This window comes from Fusarium fujikuroi, chromosome FFUJ_chr08 (genome assembly GCF_900079805.1).
Source record: "Fusarium fujikuroi IMI 58289 draft genome, chromosome FFUJ_chr08".
In the NCBI taxonomy this organism is placed as follows: Eukaryota; Fungi; Ascomycota; class Sordariomycetes; order Hypocreales; family Nectriaceae; genus Fusarium; species Fusarium fujikuroi.
The window spans coordinates 495,362-512,367 of NC_036629.1; the positions used below are offsets into that span (position 1 = coordinate 495,362).

The 17,006-nt window shown below is 50.2% G+C and overlaps 9 protein-coding genes; 3 read left to right on the top strand and 6 right to left on the bottom strand.

Annotated features, from left to right (window-relative positions):
• Nucleotides 1-26: 26 nt before the first annotated feature.
• FFUJ_13890 (probable dicarboxylate carrier protein) lies at nt 27-1,220 on the bottom strand (the record flags this gene model as incomplete). XM_023581499.1 has 8 exons in its annotated part: nt 27-132; nt 176-421; nt 464-482; nt 526-882; nt 926-993; nt 1,038-1,062; nt 1,106-1,137; nt 1,183-1,220. The coding sequence occupies 8 exons, from the start codon at nt 1,218-1,220 to the stop codon at nt 27-29; spliced, it is 891 nt and encodes a 296-aa protein (XP_023435142.1).
• Nucleotides 1,221-1,449: 229 nt separating this feature from the next.
• Nucleotides 1,450-2,377, top strand: FFUJ_13889 (probable conserved mitochondrial protein; the record flags this gene model as incomplete). XM_023581500.1 has 2 exons in its annotated part: nt 1,450-1,632; nt 1,685-2,377. The coding sequence occupies 2 exons, from the start codon at nt 1,450-1,452 to the stop codon at nt 2,375-2,377; spliced, it is 876 nt and encodes a 291-aa protein (XP_023434189.1).
• Nucleotides 2,378-2,557: 180 nt separating this feature from the next.
• On the bottom strand, nt 2,558-3,960 carry FFUJ_13888 (related to ECM14-involved in cell wall biogenesis and architecture; the record flags this gene model as incomplete). XM_023581501.1 has 3 exons in its annotated part: nt 2,558-3,214; nt 3,257-3,376; nt 3,421-3,960. 3 exons carry the CDS (start codon nt 3,958-3,960, stop codon nt 2,558-2,560), a joined length of 1,317 nt encoding a protein of 438 aa, XP_023434190.1.
• A 367-nt stretch (nt 3,961-4,327) lies between these two features.
• FFUJ_13887 (probable succinyl-CoA 3-ketoacid-coenzyme A transferase, mitochondrial precursor) lies at nt 4,328-6,384 on the bottom strand (the record flags this gene model as incomplete). XM_023581502.1 has 5 exons in its annotated part: nt 4,328-4,684; nt 4,730-4,847; nt 4,890-5,300; nt 5,345-5,531; nt 5,574-6,384. The coding sequence occupies 5 exons, from the start codon at nt 6,382-6,384 to the stop codon at nt 4,328-4,330; spliced, it is 1,884 nt and encodes a 627-aa protein (XP_023434191.1).
• Nucleotides 6,385-6,623: 239 nt separating this feature from the next.
• On the bottom strand, nt 6,624-8,287 carry FFUJ_13886 (probable MUP1-High affinity methionine permease; the record flags this gene model as incomplete). XM_023581503.1 has 3 exons in its annotated part: nt 6,624-7,011; nt 7,059-8,163; nt 8,212-8,287. 3 exons carry the CDS (start codon nt 8,285-8,287, stop codon nt 6,624-6,626), a joined length of 1,569 nt encoding a protein of 522 aa, XP_023434192.1.
• Nucleotides 8,288-11,635: 3,348 nt separating this feature from the next.
• On the top strand, nt 11,636-12,439 carry FFUJ_13885 (uncharacterized protein; the record flags this gene model as incomplete). The annotated part of the gene is made up of 1 exon (XM_023581504.1): nt 11,636-12,439. One exon carries the CDS (start codon nt 11,636-11,638, stop codon nt 12,437-12,439), a length of 804 nt encoding a protein of 267 aa, XP_023434193.1.
• Nucleotides 12,440-12,613: 174 nt separating this feature from the next.
• Nucleotides 12,614-13,746, bottom strand: FFUJ_13884 (related to high-affinity iron permease; the record flags this gene model as incomplete). XM_023581505.1 has 4 exons in its annotated part: nt 12,614-12,817; nt 12,861-13,059; nt 13,102-13,544; nt 13,594-13,746. The coding sequence occupies 4 exons, from the start codon at nt 13,744-13,746 to the stop codon at nt 12,614-12,616; spliced, it is 999 nt and encodes a 332-aa protein (XP_023434194.1).
• A 301-nt stretch (nt 13,747-14,047) lies between these two features.
• Nucleotides 14,048-15,973, top strand: FFUJ_13883 (related to cell surface ferroxidase; the record flags this gene model as incomplete). XM_023581507.1 has 5 exons in its annotated part: nt 14,048-14,371; nt 14,417-14,911; nt 14,953-15,517; nt 15,559-15,781; nt 15,826-15,973. 5 exons carry the CDS (start codon nt 14,048-14,050, stop codon nt 15,971-15,973), a joined length of 1,755 nt encoding a protein of 584 aa, XP_023434195.1.
• Nucleotides 15,974-16,022: 49 nt separating this feature from the next.
• Nucleotides 16,023-16,801, bottom strand: FFUJ_13882 (uncharacterized protein; the record flags this gene model as incomplete). XM_023581508.1 has 3 exons in its annotated part: nt 16,023-16,233; nt 16,285-16,641; nt 16,701-16,801. 3 exons carry the CDS (start codon nt 16,799-16,801, stop codon nt 16,023-16,025), a joined length of 669 nt encoding a protein of 222 aa, XP_023434196.1.
• Nucleotides 16,802-17,006: the final 205 nt, after the last annotated feature.

Consider the following 17,006-nt stretch of genomic DNA (forward strand, 5'->3'; position numbering starts at 1 on the left):
CAAGTCCAGAACTCATTCCTCAAGGCTCAGCGAAGGGTTTCCTTTTCAGCTGCACTAATTCCACTGAGCCAATCTATCGACGTAAGCTGTCGAAGCTTCTCCATAAAGACAAAAGTCAAAACAGTATGCGGTCTGAATGGTCAGCTTAAATCAACACGAGATGCGAGGAACGTACGTAAGTCTTAGCCAAGCGGGTGTCCAGCCTCTCATGAGAAATCGTAGACCTTCTTCTCTCAAACCTGTGCCTAGGACTTGTGCCAGGCCTTCTTTTCCAGCGCTAGATTGCATTCTACTCTTGAGGACGTCTGCGGGAGCACATAGAGTCGTAGCCATTGTTCCGGCAGCTAAAGACGAAATAGCATGTGTTTTTGTATCATCTCCAAAACCGTTGCTGACGAGGTATTGTTTGGCGGAGGCGTATCTGAGTTGTTAGTTGAGTCACCCACAGAAGCAGTGAACTTACGTAGCAATCTGAGAAACATCTGCACTTATTAGCAAAGTCCACTAATGAAGCATGCAACTCACTCATCAAAGCACTCCTCGCAATATTCGGAGCGATCCCCTTCCAGAACGCCCTCATCCCCTCTTCACTATACACCCTCGCCAGCGCATCAAAAGCATGAGCATATCCGAATTGCTGCGCAGGAGCCTTCGCACCATCTGCACACATACGGACAAGAACAACTTCAGCTGGGTTGCCAACTAAACCAGCTACACCGCCAGCTACACCAGCACAAGCGATGTTCTGCGCAACTGAGAGCTTCTTGCCTGTGTATCCTCTCAGTTTATCTGAGAAGTAAGTGTGAAAGCCGAAACGGGCGGTTGAGTATGTTCCTTGGCGGAGGATGGAAGCTGATAGGCCGTTCCAAAGTGATGGGATGCCTGATAATTAGTGGGTGGACGGTATACAGGATGGGGAGCTTACCATCTCGTGCGGCGAAGCGGTATAAGACATTGAGCATGGAGGCATTGCTTTTGAGAACCTGCATGCGACTAACTGGTCAGCCTGGGGATATAAGTGCGACTGGGAAACGCACTATTTCGTTTGGTCCAGAGGGTGGGCTTCACATGTTAGTCAAGCTCCGAATTACTGATGAAGACATACTGAAGCAAACAGCCATGCAAGCTGCAGCACCACTACAAACAGTCAGCCGTATTCGCGCCTCTCACGAATAGACATACCCAAGCCAAAAAGGCTCCTTCTTCTTGTCAGAGCTCATTTCGACGATATTCTATCCAAACACACTATGATCTACTCCTCACATCTCCCTTCCATCTCATTGTTTTGTACACTTACACCAGCTCTCGGCATCCAAATCTAGCTCCGCCCGCTCATCCATTCTGAACCCCGTAGAAAAAGCGGGACCATCTCTCGGTCTCCAACTCTGACTCCCGCCCATCATCGTCATTGTCACAAAAGCGTCAGTGCATCCTCGGCAGAAGAACACAATGTCAAACGAGAAACAAGCAGACATGTCGAAACTATCTACGTCGCTGAAAGCGCTTATCAATGCGCCGTTCGCAAAGCCAGGTCCTCGTCCTGCGCCGAAACAGGTCCAGGAGTTGTATGAGGCCATCGCAAATGATGCTGCGATTAGGAACCTCGGCCCAAAGTCGTGGCTAACGGTCTCTGTACGTCTTGCACAACTGGCGCATCAATTGATTTTGTATACTGACAATCTAGGCTGCTGCTACGTTTACCCTCAACTCGCCCGATTCATTACCCGTCCTTCATCGCGTCGCGTCCGCAAAAGATCCCAACTCGGCTGTCCAGAATGCCGAGTTCATCCGAGAAGTCGGCCTCAAATGCATCAGCTTCAACGGCATCCCACGAACGATCAATTCCCTAAATGCATTCCACGCATCGCTCCCCGAAGAAGTAACATCCAAACTCTCCACAAAACCAAGCCGACAACCGACGTCGCAAAACATCGACGAGGCGTTAGCGCGCGGTCGCGGACTATGGGATTCGATCTACAGGCCGTACGAAGATAAGCTCTTCGAGAAGCTGGCGCTTGCGCATCCCGATCTGCCCGTTTATATTCTCAGCAGTCACTACTCTGCTCTTCTCTCCGATCCTCCTGCTTCGCAGCGCGATACCCTTGCTAGTCTCGGGCGGGTTCATTCTTCCATGATTGCTATTTCTTGTCTACGTGCGCAGACTGGTGTTGGACCGCAGGTTTTGTCGCATGTGTTTGGATTGAGAAAAGCGCTTGAGGATGGGACGTATAAGAATGATCAGGATGGGGAGAGTGAAGAGGCTGTGCAGTATTTGGCTAGTGATGAGGGTGGGCATTGGATCTTGAACACAGTGGATAAGATTGTTGAGGCAATCGGTGGAAGCAGCTTTGCGCCGGGTAGAGATTCGAAGCTGTGATAGACAATAGACGTACAATTTGATACTAAACAATTGAGTTCATGCGATGAAGCTATTTGCAACGGCGTGATCTCGGAATGGCGATAGAGTTCAACGACGAAAGGGTGCAACGTTGAGATGCCCCCCGCCACTTCAACTGGCTTATGAACTATATACAAGAAAGAATATCTCCATCCCCATCTAGGTCTGCCCCTGGTAAAGAGCAGGTCCCTTTCCATCAAAGAACGTCTCATCCAACAGCGACAATAGCACCTTCTGACCCGCCCACTGCTCCTCAGCATTCGGTCGGATCTGCTCAGGCGGAAGAACAAAACCATTCTCACCAGTATCACGCTGCTCAATAGTATACGAGAACTTGGCCCCTCCAACACTATAAACATGATCAGGCGCAGCGCCAGTAGTCACATACAAGACAGCACCGCTAGGACCAAAAGTATACGTTGTGTGGTCATCTGTGCTCTCGCGAATAGCCTCACTAACCAACGCGGCAGCCTTTGTCCACTTTCCAAGCTCAGGGGCGTACAGGTCCTCCTTGTATCCGAAAGGAGAGAGGATGTACTGCCCGTAGCTGTGCCAGTCGATGTATAGCGCAATGCCCACCGTGTCGCGGAGCTGACGGACGAATTTATCGAGACCCTGGTTCTCTGGGGTGTCGGCGGGCTTCTCACCGCGATAGACTTGAGAGCAGGGATCCGTGGAGGCACCGCGCTTGTTGGAGTCCCAGCCGAATTCCCAGTTACGGTTGATATCGCGACCGTAGCATGATTGATTGGCTGCGGTGGCGGGAGGAGGTTGGCGGTTCTTTCGCCAGAGACGATCAGCGGTGGTAGAGTAGACCTAACAATTAGCTTAGTCCGTTAATGTGAGTGCAGAACTTACAAAGCCGTCGGGATTGACAAAGGGAAAGATGTAAAAGTCGTATTTGTTCAGATAAGTCTGGACATCTTCATCCCCGCTCTTGAAGCCCTTGACGAGCTGGAGGGTGATGTATTCGAGGGTCTAACGGTCAGCCACGAACGTCAATGAGGCAGCAACAAACTTACAGGGCCTGAGATCCATTCACGGGCATGAACAGTTCCATGGTAAAGCACTGCAGGCTTACCTGGACCATCATCACCCCAAAGATGAAGACCATAAATGTTCCTCTTCTGGTACGACTTGCCCGACGACACGAGCTTTGAGTTGTTTGGGAACTGCGCCTGCAAGTCGCGGAAGTAGTCAATGTGATCCTCATAGTTGTGAAACTCATCGAACCATGAATCATCATCTGCCTGACGCTTCCACTTCTTGCGCGAGACGCTCTCACCCGTGATTGAAGTGCCGAGGTTCTCGTGCAGAGTGGTGTAGTCAAGCTTCAAACTCTCAAAGGCGCTGATGTCATTGGGCGCGACGACAATGTCGACGTGTTGGTAGCCATGCTCCCACTCATCGAAAGTCACTGGAGTGAGCTTCTCTTTAATGGCGGCTTTTCCGTGGGTGTTTACACGGAAGACTTTATAGCCATCATAAGACTTGATCTCAGTCTTGGGAACAGCGAGTGCGCCCAAGGCGAGGGTGAGAAGAGAAACGATAGAGTACCTCATGATTGATGCGTGTCGATTGAACTACCTGCAGCCCAACACTGCTATATAAACCACCTCCTCATTCTTGGCAACAGTAACATCGGGCAAACTTTTGAGCACCGCAGAAGATGATCAGCAAATTAAACAGGACCTTCCCCATCTGCACTGGCGGTCACGTTCGCTATAACAAGGTATCAATGGCGCAAAACCGTTCAACCCGCCCTGCCGATCGTCCCAAATAGACTCGTAACCTTAATCTATTCCCCGCAGCGGAGCCCAACTTTATTCCAAGCCACCAGGGTTCAATGACGAATCTCCAAAAGTTCCACTCACCACACAAAAGTCCATCCATGGATCATCATTACACAAAAGTTCATTTTATTTGGTATCACTCCATCTGCTTCAAATCATCCACCACCGAAAAGTCCGCATCCGTCTTACTCCTAACCTCTTCCACACTAACCCCCGGCGCAAGTTCTGTAAGCGCAAGAGTACCCTGCTCGCGATCTACCTCAAACACACACAGATCCGTGATGATGGTGCTTACTACACGTGCGCCTGTTAGTGGCAGCGTGCACTGCTGCTTGATCTTGGATGAGCCATCCTTGGCGCAGTGTTCGGTGGCGACGACGATCTTAGTGTTGTCGGGGTTGGCAACAAGATCCATTGCGCCGCCCATGCCCTTGAAGACTTTGCCAGGGATCATGTAGTTGGCCAAATCGCCGACTGCACTGACTTGAAGGGCCTGGGACTGTTAGTGAGTGAGATGAGAGAGGTTTGGGGAACTTACACCGAGGATTGAGACGTCGACGTGACCGCCGCGGATCATGCCGAATGACTCGGCGGAGTCAAAGACGGATGCGCCGGGGACAAGGGTTACTGTTTCTTTACCAGCGTTGATGATATCACTAATTTTTTAGCGACGCTTCAAACAGAGACGATTAACTTACGGATCAACTTCGTCCTTTGTTGGATAAGCACCCATTCCAAGAATACCGTTCTCAGACTGGATGTGCACCGTCGAATCGGCAGGGAGGAAAGAAACAGCCAGTGTAGGAATGCCAACACCCAGATTCACATAGTAACCGGGCTTCAATTCCTTGGACGCTCGTCTGGCGATACGGTTTCGTCGCTCTTGCGCTTCATTCGTAGCTTTGGGTGGTCCATCCGATCCCTCCTCTCTCAACTTGAGAACCTCGATATTCTTCTCGGCTGTTGATGGAACGATTCGGTCGACAAAGATTCCGGGGAGATCAACGTCGTTGGGGTCGATTGCGCCAACTTCGACAATGTTTTCGGCTTCGACGATTGTGAGTTTCGCGGCCTTGGCCATGATGGGTCCGAATGCTTTTGTTGCGTATCTGACTTGTTAGCACCGATTGAGGAGCCAGCGGAGTAGACATACCGGAATACACAGTTTCCTTCCTTGTCGGCCTTCCAAGCTCGGATGATAGCGACATCGCCTTCAATCGCTGTCTCCATGAGGAACGTCCGACCGTTGAATTCGCGTGTTTCTCGCTTTCGACCTTTTTCCACAACGGCGCCTGACTTGTCCAGTCGCACGGGGATTTCTCCATCCTGTAGCAGAGTGTCTAGCCAGTTAGCTTCGCTCAATCAATTGACGGACAACGTACGAGCTGCAGTTGGTGTGAAGAATGCAGGAATGCCAGCGCCTGCAGCACGAATGCGCTCAGCTAATGTTCCTTGGGGACAAAGCTCTATAGCCAATTCGCCCGTCAAGTACTTCTTCTCCAACACTTTGTTGTTTCCGAGGTATGACAGAATCAGGCGATCGACTTGACCAGCGCTTGTGAGCGTCGCCAAACCGCCTTTGCCTTCAACGCCAGCATTGTTCGACACAGCAGTCAGCGAATTGAGAGAATCGCGCCCTCTTCTGTTCAGCGCTCCAATCAATGTATCCGCGACACCACAGAGTCCAAAGCCCGAACTCAACAGGGTTGAACCACTCTTGATGTCTGCAACCGCAGCATCCGCATCTTTGAATAGCTTTGATCCTCCTCGCACCGCCAGCGCAGGCCTTGTTGTGCTGAATTGGCGCGCTGTGAAGCTGCTTCCCCATGTGAGAGGTCTCGCCCGTAGTCTTAGTAGCTTCGACATGATTGCTGTGATGTTTTGTCTGGTGTAGTCATGATTGCGACTTGTGATATGTTTAAAGAAGAGTATCGGGGGTAATTGTGGTTCCGAGGGTGCCACGATCGGGGGTAGAAGTAGGACCGCAGAGACGTCATTTTCGGCGGGAGAACTGGCACCGATGAGCTCGAGCGGGTCGGACCCTGAATACGGTAGTGAGATCGGGTTTCGGGTGTGAGGAAGAATTGGATCTGGATGAACGTGGTATTCTCGGTCGATTGGAACGCGGTGCTTGGTGTTTTCGCGATTGTTTGAAGCCACCGGATCATAGTTGATTCCACACAGCTGAAACATTACAGGGTACCCAAAAGATGTCCAAAGCATTCTCAATAAAGTCATACACGACACCCTGAGCTCGACAGACCTTCAGTTAGGTACTGTACTCTATTCTTAGTCATGGTTCGATTGCATGCAGCATCACGGTTAACTGTGGACCACGAAGATCACAAGTGAAAGTCAATTGTTGATTTGAACAAGCAGCAATTTGGGTATTAATCTAGTCTAAAGACGCTGACAACTCAAAGCAATTACAATTATTTGTTAATAGGTTCCCGATGGAAGCGGTTAGACTCCCAGCCATCAATCTCATCAACATGAACCTCGCGAACAAGCTTATAACCGCCAATCTTGGGAAGAATGACTGCCCAGATGAGCCAGTAGATGGCGCCAGCAACCAAGATGGCGATACCGACGACGCAGTGGATGTAGTACGGCATGCTCTTGTACTGGTTCTGGCTGGGATCGTCAGGAGCGATAAATGGTGCGATCACCAGATACATGTTGCTGAGAAGGAAGAAGACGGTGACAGGGAGAGTCGCCTTGATCGGAGGGTTCCAGTTGTACTTTGCGCCGTGGAGGTAGAGGTGGACGAGACCACCAGCGACAAAGGTGTTGACGATCGCAAGAGGATAAGAGATAAGGCTGATTGGTTAGCGACATGGACAGACAGAGTTGAGGCAGATACATACTTGAGGATGAAGTTGTAGGCATCTCCAGGAGGGGGTGCAAGAATGACAATAACGCAAATGACCCAGTGCTCAAAGAGGCCAGCGAGAGGAGCGTTGAAAGGTCGGTTGCTAGCCCAGAGGCGAGAGAAGGGCAGAATACCCTCGCGACCGAGTTCCTGGACGAGACGACCCTGAGAGAAGATGACACTGAGGACGTTTCCAAAGGCAGACAGTGCGACAAAGACGGACATGGCGCGCTCGGCAGCAGGGCCCATGACATTACGGAAGAGCGAAGCAGCGACGAGGCGCTCAGAGGCAATGATCTCAGCCTTGGAGACGGCGGCGAAGTAGGCGATGTTGACGAGGATGTAGATGATCGAGACAGAGATGATGGCGGTGGGAGCGGCGATCTTGAGGGTTCGCACGGGGTTGCGGGTTTCGCTGAGGGCATAGTTGGCGTTGCTGTAACCGACAAAACTCCAGATGACGTTGTACAGAGCAGTGACAACACCATAAGCGCTACCGGTAGTACCCTCAAAGGCATTACTGAAGTTGTTGGGCTTCTCATCAGTCTTGAGATGACCACCAAGAGCGACGAAACCGCAGATGATCATGATAAAGACGATGATGAGCTTGATGATACCAAGAGCATTCTGAAGACGAAGGCCCCATTTAAGAGCAGTTCCGTGGATGATGAATGCAGTCGTGATGCAAGCCAGACCAATACCACGCTGGTTCCAACGGTCGACCTCCTTGTTGGCAGCATGCAGGATGTACTCTCCGAAAACGACAGAGTTGCCAGAAGCCCAGCCCATGAGAATGATGTATGAAGCGTAGATGCCAGTGACGAGGAACTTGGGCTTGCGGTAGATGAATTCGAGGTAGTTCTTCTCACCGCCGTTCTTGGGAATACCGGTTCCCCATTCGAGGTAGACGGCTGTACCAGCGGCGGCGATGATGGAGCCAACGACCCAGATGATGAGCGCGAGACCTGGACTGCCGAGGAGAGCGAGGATAGAGCCGGGTGTGGCAAAGATACCGGTTCCAATGACACGGTTGAAGATGAGCATAGAGGCGCTCAGAACACCGATCTGGCGCTTATTTTCGGCGGCAACATGAAGACGACCTGTGGAGTTAGCAAGACTCTCATGCACAATTGTCATTGTAGACATACCCTCTTCACTGTCTGAACCGACATAGTTAGTCTTGTTAGCCTTGGGCTCAAGACCCTTGAGATCGTCGTTACTCATGATTCCAACTCAGTACAAAAACCCAATCTCTGATGAACCACCTCCAACCAAAAGGGGGATCCCCCATCCCCTTTAATACCTCCCCCATACCTATCCTCATTCCCCATGGGAAGGCAAAAAATTAGAAAAAGCTTGGGTGGTCCACCACGCAGCGGACCCAAAAGTCTAGAAGGCCGCCAGAACGGCACGATCCTTGAATCGTGCCACTCGGTGAGCCGCCAATCACGACGGGGCAGTGGATGGGGTGAAGCTCTTGGTGGGCAGCTAATGTGTCATGAAAATATCTGCTTGGTGTTTTTAGAGTGACTAGGACGATGACGCGATCTGAGGTGATCGCACGCTTATTTCCAGCTGGCCAATGAGGTTTGGGCAAGATGCGCAGTTGGTCCACTCTGGGCATGGGTGAGAAAAAGTCTCCCCGGGCATCGCGCCGCTTGTATAAGGATCCAGGCTCGTGGAATTGCGGCTTGTTGAGGCTCAATTTAGGTCTTTGTTTTAACTACCTTCCAATTTAAGCTGTGGATATTTGTGTATGAGGTATACGATCGGAAGGCCGGGTGCGTATGCATCAAGGATCGATGGAAGTGGTTGCTTGTCAAGAAAATTACATCCCACGCTCATCCTGACCAGCACCAGGGAGCACCGCCTCGTGTGACTCCCCGAGGCATTGCGTGATGAACACACATACTTCCAAAGACAGTTAAATCAACAATAATAAACTCAATCCCTTTCAGCCTGTAAGGCCGTACTCCCCGAAGATCCCTGCTCGCCACACGGGAGCTGCGATAATATCACCATCGTCGCCTCAGACCACGTCAAGTAAGCTCACCTGCCTGATCTACAATAGCTTGAACAAAAGTTCAAGAATTTTTTTTTTATTACTTCTTGGCTGTGTAGTGAATTGCTGGGCTATTGGTTTGCTTGTGTTGAAGCTAACTTGTTGTTGGGTGCTGGCCGATGACGTGCCTGAGCCAAGGGATTGTCCCTTAACTTAATATTTTTGCTCGCTTTTGCACGCTTTGAACCGGGTTTCACGTGAAGAACTGTGAGAAGGATGAAATATGTCAGATATCAACTGCCTATTCTGTATTTGTTGCCCGTGAATGTTGTTTGCCAAGGCGATCTGGAACTCAGATCATAGAGACGATCATTTGCAATACAGCCACCAAATAGAGTCATCGCCAAAGGAGGGAAATACCGATCATAGATCGAGAATCCCACGGTCAGCAGTTGGATAGAGTAAGACTTACATGATCTCGTGTCCAATATCGCACATCTCCCCACTGAGGAGTACGATCGAGAACGACACTACTGTATCCTTGACGATGCGGGTGGCGTTAGTTTGCCTGGCGGCTATTAACCTAGCATGATCTTCCGGCTACTTGTCCCGATGGCGTTTAAGGTCTTCCTCACTAGTGGTAGGTTTTTACAATTCCTTTTCGCTGAGTGGTTGCATGTACATATGTATTGATGTTACTACCCTGCAGCTGAGGTTTATTTTGACATACCGGAGAGCATATCTATATTCATTGGAGTTATAGAGCCATATGAATCTTCAAAAGATTTTATTAACATGCTATTGGGATTGTGCTCATATTTATGGTACAAAGGCTTTTGGATTCGTGATTCTGTGTGAAGGACGAACTCTCACCTTTTGTTCCAATGCCATCAAGCAACTGCATAACACTGTTCGGTCCGCTCTTTTGAGTTCTTTGTGCTGGTTTAACATATTACCTTTAATATCCTCTCTTTACTTTGCTTTCCAAGCTCCTAAATTTGTTGGCATTTGTTATTTTATTAGTATTTACTGGACTTATAATCTAAATGTCAACTTTTGGCTCTCCAGTACACACCGTATCACATACCTTTATTTGGTTTATACACAACTCAACTCAATGAATATGCATCTCCAGGAGAACTAAAGCCTCTTATGTGCTAGACAGTATTAATTTAAGAAACCAACAGAAACCCAAGAACTCATGAGTGGGGTGCTTGGCGGCTTGACTGTTGAGAAGTTGAGAACTAAACTGAGCCAAGAGCATAGCCTGCACTAAGTACAAAAGCGATTTGAACCTATGCACTGCAGAAGTTGTTTCAACTAAGAAATTCCAGGCTTCAGAGAGTGATCGGCTCATCAGTGGCTTCTTGTTGACACTGTAGACATCATACCAAGAAATAAAAAGCTCATCATGGCTTGGCCTCCGTTCTTCAAACTACACCCCTGTATGAGAGGCAGTGTTCTAAGTTGTTCAGTCGCATGGACTTACCGTTCTCGAAGCTAATGTTAAGATGGAAAGCAGTTGGAAAGGGGTCCATTGGCATTTGTCTGAGATGAAGCTGACTCAGGCGTTTGGCGGGACACATGAAAGCCATCATGACACATGGGCAAGACTTGAGTGCCAACATTGTAACACCGGCACATTCAAAGATCTCATATTCTGGGATGATTCAAATTAATGTAGAGTCCTAGTGCATGGGCCTGTTTTGCGGTATATTGGAAAGACACCGGATCAGAAACAGGGTGATGGTCTGTTGCAGCTCAGTCTCATGATATGAGCATCAGCCACCACCCACGTGGGTCAGCATAGCAGCAGATGTGTCGTTCACTCGCGATGAAAGAGTAGCTAGAAGGTCGGCGAATGAGTCCTTAGGCACGTACCATGAGATGCTTGCACCTTGGCTCATTGAGCCTGTGTGCATGCCGAGCGTGCCGAAACACACCGTAGACTCTTCAATTGATCTCTATGCGTCGCATCATGTCAATTGTTCACACCAGCACCATTCACTAAATGCCAACTATAAAACCGCCAATAAGAACAAGCAATCTTGCGAGTTAATTGACAGGCACAGTGTGCTGTTGACCATGACGGCATAGTCATGACAAGCGGCATGGCCCGTAGCGGTTCTAATTGCATGCCGATCTCTTCAACGATCGGTGAATCAGTCACACGAGCCATTTCTAGGCATAAAGGACAACACTCAGATCAGCTCTTTCACCTTGCAAACTCTCTTTATGTCTTTATCTGCAGCCGCATCAATTGCCGATATATAGTCAGCAAACGTGGTGGCTGATTGTGGCGTCACAGCCCCATATCAACGCGTTGCCGGTCAACGCGCCCACGCTCAGCTCAACTTGCGACCAGCATCTAACCACAGTGACGCAATACCACAACCGCTGAACACAACTCAACGCGAACAATCGCAAAGTCATCGCGACTATCGTGGTTTTCGCTGCAGAGTCATGGTATCACCCAACAAAGGTATTTCTCCCCTTCGCATGTCGCTGCTTCCGCTCACAATCCAGATCCCTACGACTTTCCAGCTTCCCCGTTAAAGACCCGAGACGCTATGACTGCAGAGAGCCCTTCCAAGGAAGATGGCTTGGCCCATCGCGAGAAGCCCGACACCACCAAGGCTTCTCCTGCTTTGAGAACCGGAACTCCTCGTGGAAATACTCCTCGGGGCGCAACCCCACGAACTTCATCCCGAGTTGGCACACCCAAGGCTGGCACTCCACGCGGAACCCCCAAAGTCAGCACCCCTAAGACAGAGACCCCCGCGAAGAAATCTGCACCCGTCATCTCCGATTCCCCTGCCGAACCCGCCGAGAAGAGCCTCGAGAAGAACGGCGACAAGCTCAATGGAGACGAGGTGAACGGTGTTGAAGTCAACGGCGATGCGCCTAAACCCGCCAATCCCGGTTTTAAGGAAGATGTGGCCATTGACGAGTTCATTGAGCATCGTGTCGACCCCGACAACTCGACCGTCGATATCAAAGTCAAATGGGAAGGCGGCGAGACCACCTGGGAGTCAGAATGGAGTCTCCAAGAGCAGGTGCCCACGCTGGTCTACAAGTATTGGGATAAGCTCGGAGGCCGAGAGGAGGCGACCCAGCTGGACGTCTACCACGTCTTCAAGATCCTCAAGTGTATCCCCGCCGCTGGCAGAAAGAAGACCAGCTATGAGGTCCAGTGGGTCGGCTACAAGCAAAACGACTCTACCTGGGAGAACGAGGAGAAGCTGCGATTGATCGCACCGGGCGAGCTGGAGAAGTTTGAGGCTAAGCAGTTGGCTAGCGGCGCTTCTGCTGAGAAGCGCAAGACTGCACGTGGACCCGGACGACCTCGCAAGAAGCCGCGATACGACGACTGAGGAACAATTGGGGAGGGCGGGGAAAACAGTTGGCGAAGAGGGTGAAGCGATTGAAGCGATTGTGGACTATTTACACTTGACAAGGCGCACGCTTCGGCGAAGACAGCCAAAAGGACATGTAGAGAGTATCTGGGCGCACACGATGGATATGTATTTACTGGAACAAACAACACATTAATCAGTCCTTGTGCCCTCCTCCTTGAGCAATGGGTAATGTCCGTGATCCTCTTTGAACGACATGAGCGAAAATTGCGCAATCACAAAAACCCAGTACAGGTTGTAGGCAAGCACAGATCCATACGTAGCGGAATTGTTCCATCCGACAACAGCATTCAGAATAGCCCAGCCTCCGCCACCGTTGAGCTGAGGATTGCAGCACTGGGTTGTCAGTTGGGTTCGCAAGGCTGAGGAGGCTACTCACGTTGACGTGCCAGATACTCCGGTCGATATCGTATGATCCAGGACCATCTCCGAGTTCCGCGGCATCACCGCCGACAACCTTGTTCCACTGCTGTTGCTCAAAGAGCCAGATTGCGCGGGAGAACAGACCTGCTGCTACGAGGTAGAGAAGACATGTCGAAGCGACGAGGAAATATTGCAGTTTCGCAGATGAACCACCCCTGAGATGTTAGACACGTTTGCCGATTGATCGACTGACTTACCGGTAGAGAGCATATCCGACAAGGCCGCCCAGCGTCAATCCCATGATGACGGGGAGAGGAACGGCAGAAGCGGGTGCAGAAAATGAGACACCAGCGACAAAGACGATGCCCTCGATACCTTCACGAAGAACAGTGATGAAGGGCAACACGAACATGGCGTACTTCTCAAAGAGATTGACCAACCACGCTCGTTTTCCTTGCGCAGTTACTGGTGTCTCAATGGCCTTTGCCAATTTCGCCCTCCATTTATCCTCCATCTTACCCACACGCAATAGCGCACCGCCCATGATGGTGATGATGACAGCCGAAATGAGCGAAAACACTCCTTCGTAGTAATACTCATGATCAGCCCAGGTATCGTTACCAAGAATGTAAAATATCCCGATGATTACACCAGAGCCGATGAGACACAACGCAAGACCCAAGGCCGTTCCCAGCCAGACCTACAGAATCAGCCATTGCACTCTAAATTGACTCAGTTCAAATATGTACCTGTGTGCGCAAGGTCTTATAAATACCAGCATCGCGCTGAGATCCATCGAGCGTCTGTTTCAGAAAGGCCAGCAGCACCGAGACGATGATAGCAGTCTCGAGGGTCTCCCGAAAGACGACGACGAAGACGGGCACGGAGAATAAATCGAGCATTTTTGACGATGTTTTTGACGATGAAAGATCAGAAAGATCAGATAACAGAATTTCCGATAACCGCTTGCCAAGCTCGTCTCTGCCTCGGCCGCTTGAGACTAAAGGGTCACACGATGTCCACAATTGATCGTATGACCGTCGAATCAAACGAGGCTAAGAAAATTCTGTCCAAAGAGAAGCCCTAAATCTTAAATAACCGCGCATAACATGACATTTTTCTCTTCGTCCGACGTCGGATTATCTGATTGATAAGATCCACTTTCCCCCAATCCCTCCTCCAACCTTTGCATCCCCAGTCAACATGAGGATCTCGCGGTTGGCTCTGTTGCCGGCGGCTTTAGCTGCGACGGTGTCTTATGACTTTTCTGTTGATTGGGTCAGGGCGAATCCAGATGGCGCGTTTGAGAGGTCCACGATAGGGATTAATGGGGAGTGGCCAATACCGAGGATTGAAGCGAGTGTTGGGGATACGGTTTTGGTCAATGTGAGGAATAATCTGGGGAATCAGTCTACGAGTTTGCATTTTCATGGGCTTTTTATGAATGGATCGAATCATATGGACGGGCCGTCGCAGGTTACGCAGTGTCCTATTCAGCCCGGGGAGTCGTTTCTCTACAACTTTACGGTATGTCTCTTGTCTCTCTATACCGAGGATATACTGACTTGAAAGATCACTCAACCGGGCACATATTGGTACCACTCACATACTGAGAGTCAATACCCTGATGGACTTCGAGGTCCTCTCATCATCCACGACCCAAAGTCACCTTTGAAAGGAAAATACGATGAAGAGCTTGTCATGACCATCTCAGATTGGTATTACGATCAAATGCAGACGTTGATTCCTGAGTTTATGAGGAAAGGAAACCCAACTGGTGCAGAGCCTGTCCCTCAAGCAGCTCTCATGAACGAAACTCAAGATTTCAAAGTACCCGTCCAAATAGGCAAGACGTACTTTTTGAGATTGGCGAATATCGGTGCCTTTGCGGGACAATATTTCTGGATTGAGGGACATAACATGACGATCGTGGAGGTTGATGGTGCCTACACGAAGCCGGCTCAAGCGAATATGGTTTATTTATCTGCTGGGCAGCGATGCAGTGTGTTGGTCACAACGAAGGAGGATTCATCTGCCAACTTTCCTATTGTTGCGAGCATGGATACTGTAAGTTTGCCACTCTTTGATTTACATGTCTGACTGTTTAGGATCTCTTTGACATTCTCCCCGATGATCTCAACTGGAACGTCACAGGATGGCTTGTATACGATGACGAAAAGCCACTTCCCAAGCCGTCCGTCGTCTACGACTTTGATCCTTATGATGATATGGATCTTGTGCCGTACGACGAAATGGCTAGACTTCCTGAACCAAGCAGAAGCATCGAGCTTGATGTCATCATGGATAACCTTCGAGATGGCGCAAACTACGCCTTCTTCAACAACATCACCTACCGAGCTCCCAAGGTTCCGACGCTTTACACCGCGTTGACGAGTGGGAAGCAAGCAACGAATCCTCAGATCTATGGAACGTACACGCACAGCTTTGTGTTGGAGAAGGATGAGATTGTGCAGTTGGTGATTAACAACCGAGATGATGGACGACACCCGTTTCACTTGCATGGTCATCATTTTCAGGTGTTGTATCGAAGTGATGATGACGCCGGTGACTTTGATGGATCCGTGGAGTTTGCGGAGACACCGATGAGACGAGATACAGTGGTTGTAAATGGGAATGGCAATGTGGTGCTGAGATTCAAGGCTGATAACCCAGGTATGTCTCCCGATGGAGTGTTGAACCAAGCTAATCGTCAGGTGTTTGGCTGTTCCACTGCCATATCGAATGGCACGTCACCTCCGGGTTGATCGCAACATTCGTTGAAGATCCCCTCGCCCTACAAGTTTCACTGAAGCTTCCCCAGAATCACCTCGACGCATGCAAAGCCGGTAACATTCCTACTGTCGGCAACGCAGCAGGAAACACTGATCTTCTCGATCTCACCGGCGAAAATGTCCCTCCACCACGTCTTCCAGAAGGGTACGTCTCCCCAATGCCTCACGCGACATCACTGACAGTCACAGCTTCACGCTCAAGGGCATCCTCGCATTCGCATTCAGTACATTCATGGGTATTTTCGGTATCTACACAGTCGCATCCTACGGGATGAAGAAAGACAAAACGACACCCGAGACAGCACCTCTCCTCGCGGAAGAAGAGCCACAACATTAGATTAGACAATAGATCGCTGCCAACGCCTCACACCCGCCCCCGTAGCTGCTCATTTCTGCTTCGGCGGAGCAGCTGGATACTTTGAGACCTCCCTCAGATGATCTGGCGTGCCCAGTGCTTCCATCTCACTACCGCGCTCCTTGAATGCGACTTTGCGACCGCAGTTCTTGCAGAAATGGCTGATGTTTGGCGCGCAGTGACATGCGTAAGGGAAGATAACACCGAAAAGAGTCGTGAAGAAAAGAGCAGTCGCATAAATACTACATCTCAATTAGATACCTCACTTATGATCAGTTGGGGAGTAAACGTACTGTGTCATTGAAGAAGCAGATTTCTTGACCTTTGTCTCAGCGCGGCGCTGACAAAACGGACAATCCATCATATCAGGCTGGTCAGCCAGCAAATGCAACGGCGTAACAGTTTCTCCCGGGGGAACCTGCTGCGCTGGAATGGCCATCGACTGATGCCCCGCGTACTGTTGCTGCGCAAGAGCAGGATGCTGCAGGATCGGCGGCGATTGTGTACCGTCCCAGTTCAATGTACTTTCCGGCGCAGGAGAAACAGTCGAAACGGGACGATAGTCGCTTGCGGTGGGAGGACTCATTTGCGCTGGGCTGGTCTGCTCGGTAACGACTTCGGGGAGGTTTTCGTCGTCGACTTTAGGTTGTCTAGTTCACTTGTCAGCGTCGCGTGAAATTTGGGGGTAGTGTACTGCAGCGTGGCGTACTCAATTGCGATTTTCTCGTCGCGGGGGGATTCAGCGTTTGCTGTGTATTTTGGAGGCGAGATCACATCCGCGTTTGTTGTTTCTGGCGATACGGTCGACATTTTGATGGGCGCGGACGAGGCTGTGAGGAATTGAGGCTGTGACAAGATGAGATTTGGATTGAATTAAAAAGATGAGACGAGACAAGACACGGCTCGCATTTGGAGTCCGAGGGCACATTAAACAAGATACGTAAGCTGGGGAGACCCTGGTTCTTAGCTTGATCCTTTCGAGGCGCTTTCGTTTCAGCTGCCGATCCCCGCCACT